At 51.0% G+C, this 17,131-nt stretch overlaps 1 protein-coding gene across 10 annotated transcripts in view; it reads right to left on the bottom strand.

Moving 5' to 3' along the window:
- The window catches only part of EXOC6B (exocyst complex component 6B), a 270,625-nt gene that overhangs the window by 81,928 nt on the left and 171,566 nt on the right, over nucleotides 1-17,131 (bottom strand). For all 10 annotated transcript variants that reach the window (XM_086891657.1, XM_086891661.1, XM_086891662.1 and 7 more), the window contains one exon: nucleotides 820-961. In XM_086891657.1, coding sequence (XP_086747783.1) covers nucleotides 820-961 — 142 coding nt within the window. The remainder of the gene's footprint in view (nucleotides 1-819; nucleotides 962-17,131) is intronic.

Raw genomic sequence — 17,131 nt, 5'->3', positions numbered from 1 at the left:
CAAAATTCCCTGCAGGGAAGGACAAAGGGCTGAGGCTGGGAGAGGACCAGAATTGGTGAAGAACATCGTCTTCTTCATCCAGCCCTGCCTTGGACACTTCCCCACTTCCTTGGGGCAGCCCCAGCTTCTCAGAAAGTCATAAATAAACTGATTTTTGATTAAATCCCTCCTGTTTTTAACATACTCCATCCCCAAAAGTAGAGGCGGTCTGGTGAACATCAAGGCAGCACTGAGGAGGAAAAGGAAGAGAGAAGCTTGGATCTCTTGGACTCCTCTGTGCTGAAGATGCTCTGGGTGACCCTAATCTATCCCATTCTTTTGATCCCTGATCTATCCCATTCTTTTGATCTCCAATCTATCCCATTCTTTTGATTCCTAATCTATCCTATTCTTTTTGATTCCTAACCCAGCCCATTTATTTTGCCAGTTTAAATGTAAATATAAATATAAATATAAATATAAATATAAATATAAATATAAATATAAATATAAATATAAATATAAATATAAATATAATAAATACTATAAATATATTTATGAATATAATTTTAATATAAATACCTAAATGCCACACATTATTTCATGTAATGCACCAATAATTATTTTTGGTTCATACCCTGTAGTAACCTTGATTAAAACCTTTTCATTTTCTCCAGCGTGGTCAATAAATAACTCATTTTATAAACAAAGCTGATCTGCCATCCTTAAAACTCACAGGCCAAAGTCGTTTTAGGTGTGGCCTCCTGGATTTAAATCTTTACCCAAAATCTGAGTGGGAATTGTCCCTGGGCCCGGGGCCGGGGTGCTCGGGGCTCTTACGTTCGCACTCCTCCACGTCCAGGTTGAACTGGTGCAGGGCGCCCAGCGTCAGCTGCCGCACCTCGGCCTCCAGCAGCAGCTGCAGCAGCGACGTCGAGAGGTGTTTGCAGGCCGACATGCAGGCGGTCTGGGCCACCTTCCCCTGCAGGACAAACGGACACTCGTCAGGGCCACCGGCACAAAAAGCCACCAGAGAACTTCTCCAGACCAGACCCCTTGGTAAAGCCACCAGAGAACTCCAGAGCATCCAAAATCTCCTCAGTTAAAGCCACCAGAGAACTTCTCCAGAGCATCCAAAACCTCCTCAGTTAAAGCCAACAGAGAACATCTCCAGCCCAGTGTCCTTGGTAAAGCCACCACATAACTCCTCTAGACCAGCCCAAACTGCCTCAGTTAAAGCCACCAGCACAAAACTCCTCTAGACCAGCCCGAACCTCCTCAGTAAAGCCACCAGAGAACTCTAGACCAGCCCAAGCTCCTCAGTTAAAGCCACCAGAGAACTTCTCCAGAGCATCCATAATCTCTTCAGCTAAAGCCACCAGAGAACTCCTCCAGCCCAGCCCAAGCTCCTCAGTTAAAGCCACCAGAGAATTTCTCCAGCCCAGCCCCCTTGGTAAAGCCACCAGAGAACTCCTCCAGAGCAGCCAAAATCTCCTCAGTTAAAGCCACCAGAGAACTCCTTTAGACCAGACCAAACCCCTCGGTTTAAGCCACCAGAGAACTCCTCCAGCCTCCTCAGCGTGTCCCATCAGTGATGGGATCTTCCCACAGCGCTCAACATCACAACTGCTGTTTTCCAAGGGAATCCCCTCTGGAAGTGCCAGAGGGAAGGGTCAGGCCTTGTTGGGTGCAGCTCTGATCCAGAAGAGCCTTGGGGTGCTCAGAGAGTTCAAGACAACCTCCCATGGATCATCAGGGAATCATGGAATGTTTGGGTGGAAGGGACCCTAAAGCCCATCCCATTCCATGGGCAGGGACACCTCCCACTATCCCAGACTGTCCAAGCCCCGTCCAACCCGACCTTGGACATTCCAACCTAGCCTGACCCTCTGTGGCAGGTGGGTCTGCACCAGGAACTAAACCCATAAAAATGGGGAAACCCTTTGGGACAAGAGTGGGATTTTCCCAAACCCTCAGGCTGACTCCACGGGGAACGATCCCCACGCCTGCGTGTGCAACGCCACGAGGGAGATTTTGGATGGCAGTGCTGCCCTGAGAACAGCTCCAGCAGGAGATTATGTCCTCAAACACTCACAAAGGACTCTTAACATGCTCCCCTGACACCGAGGCGTGCCTGAGGAGCTCTCAAGCTCTTACAAGCGCTTTACAAGCTGTGTTTAAACTGGGATTAAACGCGGTGTTTGCGCCGCGTTCCCAGCTCGGCGTCGCCGGTTTCGTTATCGCAGCACGCCGACGTTTGATGCCTGTGCCGGGAAGGGATTTTTCCCAGCTCTGCAAACTTGGTTTGGATCTTCAGGCCACATCCATCTTCAGCAGGAGGGAAAAATGTTTGGTTTTTTTTATTTCAAAAAGGAGCCGAGCCGTGCGTTGCAGGGCAGGGTGCTCCATCTCCCGCCCGCCGCCGCTCCCAGGCTCCAGAGCGTCCATCACTCACCTCCCAACAAACACCTGCACCAAAATGAAGATGAAGCATGGCAACCATAAAGTTTAGCAGAGCTCTAGGGTTTTTTTCTTTGCTTTTCATCATTTGTTTGTGCTTTTCTGACACGCTGGGTTATTTAAAACCCCGCTCGCGCCCATTCCTCATCTCTGAAAGCTGCGGGAAGTACGGCGCTGCCCGGTTGTGATTTTTCTTCATTACTTCCAACAGACGCTCGAGTTTTTGCTGTGGCTGAGGAGTTCGGACAGGATCAGGGAATATCCTGAGTTGGGAGGGGCCCACAGGATCGTCGATCCAAGTCCTGGCCATGCCCAGACCCCCCAACAATCCCACCCTGACCATGCAAGCGCTGTCCAAGCGCTCCTGGAGCTCCAGCAGCCTCGGGGCCGTGCCCGTTCCCTGGGGAGCCTGGGCAGTGCCAGCATCCTCTGGATGAGGAACCTTTCCCTGAATCCTGACCCTGCCCTGGAGCAGCTCCAGGCATTCATTCCCCAGGTCCTGTCCCTGTCACAGCTGCCCCTCGGGAGGAACAAATCCCGATGAGTCTCCTCTGAGCATCCTCTGCTCCAGCTGGACATTCCAAGTGCCCTCAACCCCTCCATGAGTCACTGAGATGTCCCAGGTGGAAGCAGAGGATGGGAAATCAAAGCTCTGCAGCCAAGCCCTGGCACCCTGCTGAGGACAGGGCTCCAGACCCTTCCTGGAAGAGCAGGAGAAAATCCCGGGAGGAGCTCGCACTCCACATCAGCGGGAATTTACAGAGAGCTGTAACCCCTGGAGAAGCCTTGGAGGTTCTCACACCCAGGTGAACCATGGAATGGTTTGGGTTGGACCTTAAATCCCACCCATTCCCACCCCATCCATGGGCAGGGACAGCTCCCACTGTCACAGCTGGATCCAGCCCCAATGTCCAACTCGGCCTTGGGTGCTCCCAGGGATCCAGGGGCAGCCATGGGAAATGTGGGAATTGCAGCCCAGGCAGGAATTCCTTGCCAAGATCCCAGCCCAATCTCCCCTTTCCCACTGGAAGCCATTCCCTGGCTCCTGGCCCTGCAGCCCTTGGCCCCAGTCCCTCTCCAGCTCTCCTGGAGCCCCTGCAGGGACTCTCAGCATTCCCTGGGTTTTGCCCTTCTCCAGGGGAACACCCCTCAGGATGAACTTCCTGAGCCCCATGTTCTCCCTCTCCAGGTCCCACTGGATGCTCTCCTTTACCACACCACACAAAGGAAAAACCCCAGGAGGGTTTTCTGTGCCTCCTGACCAAAATGTCAGAGGAACAGCCCCAGGGAGGGGTCAGATCACCCTGCAGAGGGACCTGCAGGGTGACCCATCCCTGCCTTGGGCACCAACTTCAGCTCAGGAGAGAGTGAACGAGACGTGACACCACGGGGGGGTGAAAAACAGCAAAGATCTGAGATGAAATGTCACACAATTAATCCCCAAATGGGGAAAATGGGATGGGAAAAGCAGTTTCATCATGGGGGCTTGGCAGCACCATGACTCTGAGAGTACTCCCCTGTGGAAGGAGCTCTTCAGGATGTTCCTTATGGGAATGTTCTCCCAGGAATTGTTGCAGACATGGCAAAGGGGATCCGAACAAGCCCAGAAGCAGCTTCTGGCCCAGTCCTCCTTCTTCCTGCCTTTTCCACACAGGATTAGGCCAGGCCTAAATGTATTTCAGGTGCAAAAGTGCACTGTCCTCACTCTGAACCTGAATCTTCTCAGGCCAGCTGAGAACAAGACCTTTTATTTCCATCATTCCTGAGGCTCAAACACCTAAAAGTCCTTTCTTTAAACAACATTTGGTTTTTCCTCTCAACACATGGATGCCTCACAGTTTAGACCCAGCATTATCTCAAGAAAAGCAAAAGTATATAGAATATTTTTTTTTTCTGCTTTTTGAGCCTGAATCCCTTTTTTCCCTTATATTTATTATCAGAGAACTCGGAGATGCCAGAGGAGTTTCAATCACGGTGTTGAATGTCTGCTCAGAGAACAGAAGGTACCACCAGGGATGAGCAGCAGCTCCTGCCCTGGGCACCGAGATTTAAAACCCTCCCAGAATTTATGGCTTTCACTCCTTATAAATAAGACCCAACTTAATCCTTTCCTGCCTCACCCCTGCGCTCCACGAGTTACAGCAGCTCCTTATAAAGTCAGCCATGGCTTGTGAACATCAATTTCAGGCCATTTCCCCAGGAGTACAGCGGGAAATCTGCTGGATAAGCAGCTGCTGCTGACAGGAGACAAACGAGCGCGCGGCCGCTGATATATCAGCACTAATAAGCTGCCGCCGCAGCTGAAGGTTGTTTGTATTCCCGCTTGGAATGGCTCGGCCTGGCAGGAATTGCCTCCTGCCACGGATGCCCATCTCGGCTCTTCGGAGCTTATTTACCACCGAGTTTCACTTCATGGAGTTGGGGGCTTTTTCCTGCTTCTTTTTCTCAGTTTTCCTGCAGCGCTGGAAGAGCCAGACTCGTCTGTCTGGAGTTGAGCCCAGCACAGACATGTCTGACACAGCTCCAACGCTCCCAAAATCGTCACCTGCCTCAGCCCTCCCAAAATCATTATCCACCCCAACCCTCACAGAATTGTTACCTGCCTCAAGCCTCCCAAAATCATTACCTGCCTCAACCCTCCCGAAATCATTACCTGCCCCAACACTCCCAAAACTGTCACCCACCCCAACCCTCCTGAAATCTCTACCTGCCCCAACCCTCACAAAATCATTACCCACCCCAACCCTCCCAAAATCGTTACCTGCCCCAACCCTCCTGAAATAGTCACCCAACCCTCCCGAAATCGCTACCCACCCCAACCCTCCTGAAATCACCACCCAACCCTCACAAAATCATTACCCACCCCAACCCTCCCAAATTCATTACCTGCCCCAACCCTCCTGAAATCATCACCCAACCCTCCCGAAATCGTTTTCTGCCCCACCCTTGGCGGCGGTGCCAGGACTTGTGCCTTGGCACGGGGCGGGAAGCTCCGAGATGTCATCGCGGCCGTCGCCGCTCCTGGAGAGCCCCAGGGGCTGCTCAGAGGAGCCGCCGCGCTCAGCCGGGACGGCTCCGGCCCCGCGCTAATTCCCTGATGATTTTCAGGAGTGTGGCAGAAGCAGGGGCGCTCCCAAAGGCTGTCCCTGTGCCAGCGCCCTGAGCGAGCCCTGGTGAGACATCCTGGTCCTGCTCCCCGGCACGGCTCCGGCCCTGTCTGGATTTCAGGAACAACCTGCCCCGACACCTTGGTCCCTGAGCTCGGGATGAGATCTGGACAGGGAGCAAAGCGCAGGAATGCCACCCTGAGCTGAGCTGTCTGTGGGGAAAGGGGAACACAAACACCCTGAAGGCATCGGTGCCAATTTTCCAAGGTGCCAGAAAACTGAGGAGCTCCAAAGCATGCGGAGCAATCCCAGGAACAGCTCTGTGGGGTTACTCTTGATTTAAGACCTTTGCAAATCCCATCAAAACCTGGATTTGTTCTGGGAAGAACAGGGATCACAGGTGAAGCTGACAGACCTCCATGGCCAAGATGCCCAAACGTCTCCTTGGTCCAACCTCAGTCAAGTAAAGCCATTCTGAGGGTGTTATCCCAGAGAAATCCATGGATTTATTGTGCTGTGGCTCAATCTGTTTGTAACCGGGGTCCCGGCAATGAATCCCTCTGTCCACGGCTCCTGGTGGAACCTCGGGGTTGCCGTGACACCTCAAGGTGACACTGCCCTCCCCGTGCCACCCAGGATCCTGATGGGCACACGGGAAGGATCCAGAAGGTTCCCTGTGGCCATTCCAGGCACTGAAAGGGAGGAGCCAAACTCCAAAACTCTCCCAGAGACACATCCAAGGGGCTCATCCCAGAACACATCCCCACAGGATCCCTGAGGCTGGAAAAGCCCTCCAGGATCACCGACTCCAATCAGTGACCAAACCACACCTTGTCCCTCTCCTGAGCACCGAGTGCCACCTCCAGGGGACACCACCAGGGCTGTCCCAAACCTCTCTGGGCAGTCCCAAACCCCAGAGTCCATGGGCTGCCCCTCACCAAATCCATCCTGCTGGAGGAGATCCGCCATGAAATCCTCTTTTTCCATGCACATCCCAACCCTGGGCAGCCCCTGCAGGGAAGGGCTGAGCGGAGGCTCCGGAGCCAGCCCCACTGCCGGCAGTGTTTGTTTAGAAAGGGCCAATCTGTTACCAATTAGGGAGAGGAAACGCCAAGAGGCTGCCTTGTTAATTAAGGAACTCGCTATCAAAGGACTCATTAAGAGCTACTGAAATGGAATGGTTGTGCAAATAAATACCCATTAATCTTCACGTGCAGTCAGGACTGCGCTGCCGGTCCCCACCGCCCTGCAGGAGCACCTCTGGCTGCCGTGGAATGGTGGAACGGGATGGGCTGGACACAAAAGATCACCCAGCTCCACCCTGACACCTCCCACTGTCCCAGGCTGCTCCGAGCCCTCTCCAGACGGTCCTTGGGCACTTCCAGGGGTCCAGGGGCAGCTTCCCTTCACCTGCTGGTGCCTCCCGCACTGCCCCTGGCCCAGACCAGGTGGGGTGTGCTCCCTGAAACCCAAACCCAACCCCTGCCCTAGCACGGAGAACCCTCCCAGACCCCTCCGAGGAATTAATGCAGCATTTCCATGGAAAACAAACCCTGACAGGCTCCAAGTGCTCTCAGAGTTTCCAATTATTTTTTTTTTTTTTTTCTTTTTTGCTACCAGCAGAATTCCTTCTTCACCCGCAACAAGCATCAGGGTTGATGTGATTAAGGATATTTAGATGTGCAAATCCAGGGGCTTCAGACAGCAGGAAAACAGGCCAAAAATGGGAATTCTTTGGTATTAAATGTACAGTTTTCTATAAACACCACAAGTTGTCCCTGTAATTTCAACACTGAATTTCCTGCCTTTCCCAATCCATAAGGCAGCACCGGGATGTTTTGCAGAGGATGGAAACGTGGTGGGGAAATAATGAGCAATTGTTTGGTAGCACAAACCCCAGGATAATCCCACTGGATCCTCTCTCTGGCCACGGATGGAGACTTCAGACCCCGCAGACCTCCCAGGGCTCATCTCCTGCTCCAGAAGCTTCTGGATCCCCTGGCTGCCCCAAATCCCCCTAAACCGGGGGCAAATTCAGGAAATCAGCTCTGGAAATTTTTCCTGCCTTTGCCTGTCCTGTCCTGATTTGCCTTTTTTCTTTTAAACAACAGTTCTGCACTCACCGAATGAGGCAGAAAAAACCCCAAATCACCCAAAAATACGAACGTTTCCCAAAGTGTCAAAGCAAATGAACGATGAGTACTTGTAAATTTTAAAAATATTTTTAGGATGTTTACTTAAAAAATAAACCTTTCATTAATTGCCCAGAAGTCCATTTTCAACTGGACCAAGTGGGTTTTCATGGACGTTTTTGGTCAGATTTTTTTTTTTTTTTTCTGGTTTGTTTTGGGTGTTTTCAGCTTTGTTTTAGTTTAAAAAACCACACAAAACCAAACAAAACCCCTACAAAGAAAAAAAAAAAAGAAGAAAAAAGAAAAGACAACCCAAAAGCTGTGGATCTGCACTCGAGATCCTGCAAAGAAAAGGTTCTCCAGGACAAAGAGGTGCAAAGGAACGAGGGAGAGGCCCAGGCAAGGACCAGCTGATGGATGTGACTGGTTGCCAGTGTCACCCTGAGCTTGGCGGCCTCTAGAGACGTCCCCTCGAGGCTGGAGCTCAGCTGGCACCAATCAGCACTGTGGCCACAACGACCTCGATGGCTGCGGCCCAAATAAACCCAGGGGGTATCAAGAAAACTCTTCATTAATTAATTCTATTTACTCAGCTTTGCAGCAGAGTCATAAAGAACAAACCCCCTTTTTGTCCCTGATTTTGTTTTTATGGAAGGAGGACCAGGAGCGGAGCAATTCCCGGTGTCCAGCTGTGGGCCGGGCTCGGTCGCTCCGCGTTGATGTGACACGCATGGGACACGAGGGCTGGCTGACGTGTGACCACTAACGGGCCCTGAGTGGCTTCAGCCATGGGCAGACCTGGATTTGATCCCTGGCTCCGTGGAGTCATCCCAGGAGCTGAACACTGCAGCCACTGTGTGGATTTATGGAGCTGGGAAAAGGAAGCCGAGTTAGGAGGTGACGTTCACGCGGGTTTGGGATTTGCCAAGGAAAAGAAGGAGCGAAACCTTCCAGCCAAGGTTGGCTTGTGGGTCAGGACTCCTGGGAACACGGGAATGGCTGCTGGAGGAAGGGGTATTCCTCAACTGTGGATCAACGGGATGCTCCTCAGACTTGGATCCATGGAATACTCCTCAGACTTGGACCAATGGGATTCCACTCAGCCTTGGATCAATAGGATGATGCTCAGACTTGGATCAACAAGATGTTCCTCAGCCTTGGATTAATGGGATGGTCCTTACCCTTGGATCCATGGAATACTCCTCAACTTTGGACCAATGGGACGCTCCTCAGCCTTGGACCAAAGGGATGCTCCTCGGCCTTTGAGCCATGGGATGTTCCTCAGCCTTGGATCTATGGAATAATCTAAGCCTTGGACCAATGGGATGCTCTAAGCCTTGGATCCATGGAATACACCAAGCCTTGGAGCCATGGAATACTCTAAGCCTTGGAGCCATGGAATACTCTAAGCCTTGGATCCATGGAATACTCCAAGCCTTGGATCCATGGAATACTCTAAGCCTTGGATCCCTGGGATCCTCCGAGCCTTGGAGCCATGGAATACTCCAAGCCTTGGAGCCATGGAATACTCTAAGCCTTGGATCCCTGGGATCCTCCGAGCCTTGGAGCTCCTGATGCCCAGGCTCAAGAGAAGAGAGGCGATGTCTGCACGGACATTTCTTTGGGAAGGAGTTCTGGAGTCCATCCACACTGGGACACACGGAATGGCCAATGTCAGTGGCACCATGACAGCAGCGTCCCTTCCAACAGTCCCAGCATCCACCCGCCACTCCCAGCTGGGACCGCCATCCATGCTCCCATTTCCCAGGAATATGCCCAGGATTCCAGAAGTGATCCCACCAACCGGAGTTGTGGTTTGGGAGGGGGATGGACGCTGTGGGAGGGATGAACCTTGGGCTGGGCAAGGCTGTGGTCACCCATGGGAGAACCCCCAGCGCCACCGGCAAATCACCAGATTTCAACAAAGTTTCACCGCTGGAGCTTTTCCTGAGTAAAAGTGGGATTTTGGCCTTGGCTTTGACCATCCCTATGTCAGTCCAGGAGACAACGTCCCACCACGGAAGGTCTCAGGTTCACCCTGGAAAACCTACGGAGAGCAGCACCAATTAACCCAACTCCAAGTGGAATTTGCCTCCTGCAAAGACCAACTCAACTGGAAAACTCCAGAGAGCCGAAAGTGAAGCTGCTCCAACCAACCTGGAAGGTCCCATCCCCTGCTTGACTCGGGATCTCTCCCAGATTCCCGCGGAAGCTGAGCCCGTTTCAGCAGCTGCATTCCAGAGGTGTGGAAAAAACTCCACGGCACGTTCCTTGCCAGAAGCGAACATTTCCCACCTTGATTATATTTTGGGAAAATGGGACCCGGCAACAGGACCAACACACAACAGAGCTGAACTCCCAACAGAAGCTCAGGGACAACCAGACAAACAAAAAAAAAAAAACAAAAAAAAAAAAAAACAAAAAAAAAAAAAAAAGGAAAAGGGGGAAGACAAGAGAAAAGCAAATCCAGCAGTTATCCTCACCACACCAAAAATAAACCCCACTGCAGCTCAATACAAACCCCTGACGTTCCAATAAAAGAGGAAGAAAACCTTGGCTGTGTCCAAGATGCCCAAGGTCAACAGCTGGAAGTGTTTTGGCTGGAGCCAGGGGAAGCTCAGGGAAGAGGGAAATCACACTGGGGGTGATGGTCACAACCAGCTCCCGCAGACAGGGCTGAAAGGGGCTTTTATTAAAAATATTGAATGCCGTTTCATTCGGTTTGGGGCTTTTTTGGGGTCTTTAATAATTTGTGGAGTAACCAGCTCCATGGAAAGGTTTTTCCTCTGAAGGAATCAAGAGATGAGAAGCCTGGGAAGCAGAAGCAAAAACACCCAACAGCAAAAGCACAACTCAAGGACTTTGGAACCACGGAAAATCGTGGGATTTGGGATATCAGAGGTTCTGGGATAGAAGCAGGCACAGGAACTGACAATTTGTCCCTCTGTCAATGAGTGACTTCTGCTTCGTTATTTTTGCTAAAAAGGGAAATAAATAATGAGAAGGAGGGGCAGGGGGTGGGGAAGGGAAGCACCTCGGGATGCGGCCACCAAGCACGGGGCAGCTCCTTTGGAGTCTTAAAGAGCCCAAAGTGGGCAGAGATCTCCTCTGGAAGCTCCACGGCTCGCAGCAAGGCTGGGAAGCTGCTGGAGGAAATCTGGGGATGCACACATGCAAAAATCCAGGGAAACAGAAGATCTCATGATCTCTGTCTTCTTCCTCGATCAACATCCAAAGGCAGGGAAGGATATTTTTAATTGAGCGGTTTTTGGGAGTCAAGAACGTGGGAATTGTAGCTCCAAAAGGAGCTGGAGCTTCCAGCTGCTCTCTGGGCTCCTGCCATGCTGCAGGATCTCTCCAGGGACCTCCAGACCAGTCACGGGTGGGAAAGATTCCTGCCAGTCCAGGTTTGTGATGGGACAACATCACGCCCTGAGAAACTCCAGGAAATACTCTAGGAATTACTGCAGGAATTACTCTAGGAATTACTGTAGGATCTACTGTAGGAATTACTCTAGGAATTACAGCCTTTATCCTGGTTTGCCACTGGGTTTAACTGCAGACACTCAATAACTACAGAAATACCTGATCCCAACTGTTCCACTAGACTGGAAGTTGAGACTGCCATCAAAATCCCAGAATCCTGGAAGGGTTTGTGTTGGAAAAGACCTTAAATCCCATCCCATTCCCACCTTGCCATGGCAGGGACAGCTCCCACTGTCCCAGGTGGATGCAATGCCCAACCTGGCCTTGGACACTTGCAGGGATCCAGGGGCAGCCACAGCAAATCTGGGAATTCCATTCCAGGGCCTCACCGCCCTCACAGGGAAGAATTCCTTCCCGATATTCCATGAAATTCTCCCCTTTTCAGCTTGAAGCCAAAACGTGCACAAGGAACGCGAAGTATTGATTATTATAGCATTTTTTTGGTCCTATCCGTGTCTCCCAAGGCTCTCTCCTGGTCTCCATGCCCAGGATCCGAAACTTTCCCAGTTCCTTGATGCAAAGCAGAGCCGTGGCCCGGCCGCAATCGGAGCGCGCGGCTCCAAACTGGAACGAACGAGACCAAAAAAATAAAAAAAAAGGGGGAAAAAAATTAAAAATAATAAAAAAAAATGGACATATTTCATCCTCCTCTTTTGTGGCTTTTATTTTCTTTTGTATTCGCTTTGGGAATAACATTCTTTCCATTGGGAAGAGCCTGATTTTCCATTAAATACAAAGCAGCTGCCATTTTGGAAACAAAAAGCTGATTAAATACAGATTCTTTTTTTATTTTTTCCCTCACTTATGAAGAGCAAGAACCACGTTTGTTTCTGCTGATTTATCGTGGCAAAGCTGCCAATTACGGCAGCAGGAAAACTTAAAGAGAGGGACTCGAATCGCTCCATCTTCCTGAAGTAATTTTGTAATTACAATTCGATGTTGGAGAAAAATTAAAAAAAAAAGGAAAGATCCAGAAGTTTGGAGCGCTTGCCCTCCCTCTGGAACAGCGACCCTGGGGGTTCCTCACCCTCTGCACACACAGGGATGCTCCAGATTCCCCGTTTACGCAGATTCCCACCCGTTGGGATGCCGGGGGAAGGCTCGGCACGTTGGGGTGACGCGCGGGGCCCGGAGGAGACGCAACCGCTGCCCCACTGCGGGCCCAGATGTTGAACAGACTGGAAAAAAGGATGAGCTCCAAGGAAAAATCCCAAGCCACCCACTCCATTGCTACTCCGTGAGCCAGCAAAGCTCCATCCAAGAGGTTTTTGCAAACAGACCCGAGTGACCAACAGAAGCAGCGTCCAAACCTTCGGCTCATTTTGTCTTTTCCCAAAAAACTGAATCATATCTGAAATTTCCATTTCAAAACTGAGGTGTTATAGCTAAAAACCAGGGAGAAGACGGATAAAACCAGAGAGAAGATGGATAAAACCAGGGAGAAGATGGATAAAACCAGAGAAAATATGGATAAAATCATGGAGAAGATGGATAAAGCAGCTTTAGAGGGGAAAGCTGTAGGAATTAGTGCTTGGTTTTTAATTAACCCATCCGGCTCTCCTGATTTCTTGCCCTCCATGAAACCAAATTAAAAAAAACTCTAGAGGATCATGAGAATTCCATAGGGATCTGCATTTTGAGACATTTTTCCCGCTCCTGACATTCCATCGACCCAAGGCTGTAAGACCCAGGGAAAACGTTTGTGGAGAGGGATGGTCACAAAGCCATCTTCACCCACACTGGTGGCCATGGCGACGATCCCGAGCACCCGACTTTTCCAGGACCCCCCAAAGGTTTGGGCTCCTCCAGGGCAGCTGGGGCTCCTCCCATGGATGGGTTAAGGAAGGCAGGGAGAGCTTGGGAAGCTGTTCATGGATGTCCCTTTCCCCATTCCCAACCTAAGAGTCTTGGAAGAGCAGTGGATGAAACAAGAGGAAAGCAGGAAATGGCAAATGCTGTGATTTGCCCTGAATTTCCTGAAGGGTGAAAGAATCCCAACCCAAACGTCATCTCCTGATGGGATTTCTGGAAGGTCCAGGCTGAGACTCCGGAGCAGGAAGGAGAAGACAAGTTTGGGTTCCATACACCAGGACTGGAATTTCAGCTGCCAAATCCCCTGTGCCACACGTTCCTTATGGATGGAGGTGCAGGCAAGAGGAAGCACCCAACAACTTCCTCAATCCCAGTTTGGAAAACAAAATTCCAACCATGCCGAGGCGACTCCACTTACGGAAGCACGCACTGGTTTAAAGGATTTATGGGATTGGGCATTTTAGCTTCCATTAATTTTCCAACTGCTGAAAGCAGACAAGGAAACCTTGGAATTTCAGATAACCCGGCTTAGCCAGACCTGAGTTTACAGAGCTCCCAGATCAATCAGGGGCCAGCCTGCCCCATCCAGCACTACGGAATCCATGGGATCTGGACACTCTGCTCCTTGCTTTAAAGCACCACCAGCTCCTGTTTCGACCCTTCCATCCTGACAAATATTTGGAATTCTGGAGGCACCGGAGAAACCAGGAACGGGCTGCTCCAGCCACCAGTCCATCCTCTCCCCTGCAGGGCATCCCTGTTTTATGGGAATTCTGCTGAATGTTCTTTCAGGCCAAGCAATCCCCTAAAAGATTTGGATCACCTCTGGAGCGGAAAGCCCCAGACATGGAAGATTCTGGATGCTGCTCATGCCCTGACCATGTCCACATCCCGCTTTTTTTTACCTTTTAAACTTCCAGGATTAGCCACAACGACTTCCCACTGGACAAATTAAACCCTGCTAAAATTCCTCCTTTGTCCTGCTACTTTGAGCGATCCCATTTTTATTTTTCCATCTCTCCCGTGATTTATTCCCGCCAATTAATCCCAACTAGGCAGAGAACAGAAAATCAGGAGGGATAAAAGGAAAACTGGGATTTGCTGCCGAAAAGAACAAGCCTAAGAGCGGGCTGGCAAAGCCCCTCCATATAAAGGGATTACTCCATCCCTGACCCTTTCCAGGGGAGCTCCAGGTATTATTTTCCATTGATTTACCTTAATGGAAGTAATGCCCCCCTCTCCGTAGGAAGCTGACTCCAGAGCTGTCTAGGCACTGGATCCAATTAAAGGAATAAATACATCTGGCTTCTAAACAGCTCCAAGCCTGGAAAAGCCAGGGGGAAAAGGGCTTTTTGCATCTCTCCCTCTTGGGCTAGGCCCTGAGGACAGCACGGAGGATGCCTGACATCCAACACCGCTCCTGGAAACCCCTGGCTGCAGGGAATGCCGGGAGCATCCCGGCTTTGATGGGAGCCGGCCCGGGATTGCTTTAACAAGGCTCCGTCTCTCCAGGAGCCGGCATTGACTCAGAAACCCCCCGGGTGCCTGGAGCCTGCAAACAGTCCAGGCTCAGCCAGGCTCAGATTCCAGGGCACAAACATCCCACCGGAGCAGGGAATACCGGCTGGAATTCCCGTGGAGAGCAGGGAATAAAGGCTGGAAAGCAGAAGCAGCATCCAGGCTCTGAATGTGACAAGGCCTCGGAATTCCCAGGTGGGTTTTGCTCCCTGGGTTTGGCAGCAGAGCAAACAAGGCAGCTGCAGAGCACTTTGTTTGCCACCTTATCCCTGGAAATGCCGCGGGTTTTGCTCCTGCGCGTGGGACAAGCAGAGATGACAACCCCAGGGGGCTGCTGGAGCAGAAGGAAGGTCTGAAAGGCTCCTTGGCTCCTTTTTGCTGCTGATTGGCCAAATCCCAACTGGGAACTGGCACGTGTCAAGAATCCACATTATTTTCTGGAGAAAACCATGGAATCCCAGAATGGTTTGGGATGGAAGGGAGGTTAAAGATGATCCCGTTCCACCCCCTGCCACGGCAGAGACACCTCCCGCTGTCCCAGGTGGCTCCAAGTCCCCTCCAGCCCGGCTTTGGACACTTCCACTCCAGTCTGAGGGAAGGCTTAGTGGTCCAATCCCTCAAACCAGGAGGAATTTCCAGCTGGAATTCCCACGGGGAATTTCTCTGAACAAAGATCAAGGATTTTACAAACATCTTTTCCCTCTGGAGCAGAGTGTGAGGATCTCATCCAGGATTCCCTAACATCAGGCATTCCCCCTGATTCCCAATGGAGCTAGGTACTCCAGGGTGATAATGGGAGCCATTTCCACGCTCTAAAACCAACAATTTAGTGAAACCCTTTCCTCTGGTCTCCGATTAATCCCAGAGTTATTTATCCCATTGATCCCAACTTCCAGCTCATCCTTTCCTTTCCTCCTGGCTGACACAAAGGACATTTGCAGGAGGTGGGAGTGGAGCCGAGGCGCAGGACGCGGCACCCGGTACTCACCGACACGGAGGAGCGGACATGTCCCTGTCCCTACAGAGGACAGCACAGCACGTCAGGCTGCAGGGCACAACACGGCACCAAGGAGCCCAAAGGTCACCAGAGGTGCCCACAACCCCCCGATGCTCACAAGGATTGGGAAAGCAAAATGAGGGCTCCTGGGAGCTGCTTGGAGGAGGAGGAGGATAAAGTGCCACAATGGTTTTGTTGTCATTCTGTCACGAAATCCTGGAAAGGGTTGGGTTGGAAGGGATCTTAAAGAGCATCCTGATCCAAACATCTCCCATTATCCCAGCTGGATCCAAGCCCCAGTGTCCAGCCTGGCCTTGGGCATTGCCAGGGATCCACAGGAAGCCCCAGCAAATCTGGGAATTCCATCCCAGGCAGGAATTCCTTGCCAAGATCCCATCCATCCCTGCCCTCTGGCAGTGGGAAGCCATTCCCTGTGTCCTGCCCCTCCAGGCCTTGTCCCCAGTCCCTCTCCAGCTCTCCTGCCCTGCACTTCACCATCCCACCTGCAGGATCATCAAACCCCGGGAGGGACAGCTGGGATGGGCTCCAGCAGGGCTTGCTCAGCTCTGGGGAGTTATTTAAGCACAGACTGGACTTGTGCAGAGCCAGGGGTGACTCTGGTGCTCCTGAGATGTTTTCCTGATGGTTATTTTCCACTTGGGTCCCTCCCAGCGCGGCCGAGGCTGTGGTTGGTGCAAAGTTCACGGCATTTCGCTTCCATGCACAGGGCTTTGGCTTATAAATATTCCAGAGGGATTTGACTTTTCAAATAAAAACACAGGCAATCGTTCTCTTTGGAAAGAAAATAAACACTTGCAAAGCTCTTTCTACCAGAGCAAGAGCTGCCGGGGCCGTTCGTTCACGAGGGGGAAGAGATGCCAAGAGAAGGCAAAAAACCGTCACGGCTCCAGCTGAAATCTGTGCCTGCCATCTGGCAAAAATAAGCAGAAAAGGGGAAAAAAAAAATAGGGAAAAAACCAAAAAAAAACCCCACTGCAGAGGGTTCACACCGAAGTGCTCAGCGGCAGAGGTTTGGATTTGTTGGATCGCTGAAAGATTGCTTCCCCTTCCCAGGTCAGCCTCACCTCTTGACCTGCCCTGATTCCCTTCCAAAGGAGGTTATCGAGATACAAGACTAACAGAGGATTAAAGGAAACTGAAAATAAAAACAAAACACCCCCCCCCTCCTTCCCCCAGCCCCGCTCCCCTCCCCCAAGAAAACATCCTTGCTTTGTTAACCTGACAGTTCAGGGGAGGTGTTGACACAACCCTCCATCTCTGAGGAGCTTAATGTCAACAAATCAGTGTGTTTGGAGTAGCCCTGTCAATGCCATTTACATTAACTTGTCCAACAAGAAATAAAAACAACAATCAGCCATCAAAGACAAAAGGCTTTTTCAGTCATTCTTTGCAAAGTCTTAGGCTGGAAATATTCATTTTTGGAGGCCGTGGCCCTTTGCTTGCTGAAAACCAGAAACCACCTTTTTTTTTCTTTTTTTTTTGGTTCTTTTTTTTTTTTTCTTTTTAAGCCCTAAAATACTTTTTGTACTAAAATTTTTGTTTGTTTTCACCCTTAAAAAAAGAGGTTTTTCTTTTGAAAGAGACCCGAGCATCCCATATTAATGAGCTCCACAGCAGCA

Source organism: Cyanistes caeruleus, chromosome 5 (assembly GCF_971803275.1).
Source record: "Cyanistes caeruleus chromosome 5, bCyaCae1.hap1.1, whole genome shotgun sequence".
Taxonomy (NCBI): domain Eukaryota; kingdom Metazoa; phylum Chordata; class Aves; order Passeriformes; family Paridae; genus Cyanistes; species Cyanistes caeruleus.
Note: the sequence above shows the minus strand (reverse complement) of the source record. Positions and strands in the feature narration are given on the sequence as shown.